This window comes from Aegilops tauschii, chromosome 2 (assembly GCF_002575655.3).
Source record: "Aegilops tauschii subsp. strangulata cultivar AL8/78 chromosome 2, Aet v6.0, whole genome shotgun sequence".
Classification (NCBI taxonomy): Eukaryota; Viridiplantae; Streptophyta; class Magnoliopsida; order Poales; family Poaceae; genus Aegilops; species Aegilops tauschii.
In genome coordinates, this window is record NC_053036.3 from 392210481 (window position 1) to 392212640 (window position 2160).

Genomic DNA, 2160 nt, shown 5'->3' on the forward strand with positions numbered 1-2160 from the left:
AGGGAGAGGGGAGAGATCGTGTCGGATCCTGCCCCGCACCGAAAGCCACAGACCGTGCCTAATCGCCATCATCACACACTACACCCAAGCCGATGAGACAACTCAGTCGGCACGGACGGACACAAGGGCAACGTTCGACCCCACGCAACAGCAGCAGCAGTAGAGCGCCAAGCCGGGCGGCGTGCTCGGCCAAGCTCCGGCCGGCTCCACCACCGCGGCGCGGCCTACCACTCGGCCCGGCCGGCCGGACCGGAGGGCGCAAATGGGAACAAAAATCTACGGCCACCACCGGCCAAGGCAGGAGGCGGCGATGCTGGCTGGAGAGCAGGCCGGCCGATTACGAGGTGGCACTCCAGCCTAAAGCCACACCAACATTCAAAAAAAAAAAAGAGCTTAAAGCCACACGAGTGCGACCAGACCAAACCAAAACACTGCAACTGCAATTTAGAGAAGCTTCCAGGCACAAATCCCCATGCACTCTACTGCCAGGGACAAATTAATGCGGCATTAATCTTGACACTTGACAGGGCACGATGATTAGTCACTCACTGCAGCTACTACACTAGTCTAGCACTGGTGGTAGTACTAGGATTAAAGCAAGACAAGAAAGATAATGAACCTTCAAACAGCGGCGCCTAGCTAGAATTAGAGTGGGGGTACAAATATGCCCTCGGTCCGGTACCACGATGTACGGCACGGCCGCTGCGGGGGAGGCATGCGGGGGATCAGGGGGGTCGTTTACACCACCTGCTTGCTCACAACTGACTGACAGTGCATTAATTAAATCTAAAGCCCTGGCGATTATTAGAACTCGGTACTCATTAGCTAGCGCTAGCACGGCTAGACGCTGATGGGGGAGGGGGAGGGCGATGAGACGGCGGCGCGTGGAGGCGAGTCGTCGTCCGTGTCGTCGTCGTCTCCGTCTCCGTCGCCGGTGCCCGCTCCAACGCCAACGCCAGCGCCAGCGCCAGCGCCGGTCCCAGTGCCAGTGCCGAGGACTCCTGGGTTGATGCCGATGCCCATCCCCATGCCCATGCCCATACCGGCCGCGGTGGAGGTGGGCGAGGCGAGCTGGTGCTTGTGGTTGTGCATCCAGACCTTGAGGACGTTCCGCTTGACGCCGATCTCGAGGCAGAAGCGCTCGAGGGCGCCGCCGTCGTCGCGGTTGATGCGCCACCCCTGCTTCTCGGCGAAGGCGCGCATCCTCTCCTTCTGCTCCGGGGTGAACTTGGTCCGGTGCCGCTTCCTCGAGAAGCTCCCGCTCCCGCACCCTGGGCTGCAGTCGTCCGCCCGGGGAGGCGTCTCCGAGCCGGCGCGCGCGGGGTCCAGCAGGGCGTGGTGCCACGCGGCGGGCACGGCGTGGTACGGCAGCGCGAGCTGGGGCGGCCGCGGGGGCGCCGACGGGAGGAAGCCCTGCAGCACGGGGTGGTGCGGCGGCGGGTGATGGTGGGGGGGCGGCGGCGGGGGCGGGCTGAAGAAGAAGGGCGCCGGGCACGCCCCGCCCGCGAGGCTACCCGCGCGGCGGTGGAAGCTGCGGTGGCAGCCGCAGGCGGCGCACTTGAGCGAGTCGGGCGAGGCCGGCATGTACTCCCCGCAGCCGTCGAAGGCCTGGCCGCCCATGGCAGCGGCGTGGTTGCGCATGCACTCCTTGTACTTGGCCCCGGCGTCGCCCCCGGCGCCGCTGCCTCCCTCGTAGGGCACCAGGCTCAGGTGATCCATCATGTCCGCACGAGAGGAGAGCTCGCTCCCTTCCCACCACCACCACTCACGCGCTCTCTCGCTCACCCACCCACTCGCGCGTGGCCACTCTCGCTCGCTCGCTAGAAGAAGGAAGGCGTATCGCTTTCGCAGCAGCGGTAGAAGCGACCACCGGCCAAGGAGGGGAGGAGCTAGGGGGTTTTATCTGCGCGCGGACCACCGTCACCCATCAGGTGTGAAGCGTAAATTAGTTCGTTAATTAATGCGACGACTTTGCCCCTCATACTATGCTCACAGAATAATTAATTTGACTCTAGGCACTACTGCAAAGAAGCAGCAGTACACACAGTAAAAGCAATATTTTACGAACAGTAAAACTGACAATATTTTACCAACAGTAAAACTGATCTTGATCTGCTATGCTGCTTTGTGTTGATGATGAGGCGGCGAGATCACGTTCGC

At 62.3% G+C, this 2160-nt stretch overlaps 1 protein-coding gene across 1 annotated transcript; it reads right to left on the reverse strand.

Moving 5' to 3' along the window:
- Positions 1 to 459: 459 nt before the first annotated feature.
- On the reverse strand, positions 460 to 1878 carry LOC109767559 (zinc-finger homeodomain protein 8). The gene has a single exon (XM_020326309.4). It carries the CDS (start codon positions 1720 to 1722, stop codon positions 841 to 843), a length of 882 nt encoding a protein of 293 aa, XP_020181898.1. The 5' UTR covers positions 1723 to 1878; the 3' UTR covers positions 460 to 840.
- Between the last annotated feature and the right edge of the window lie 282 nt (positions 1879 to 2160).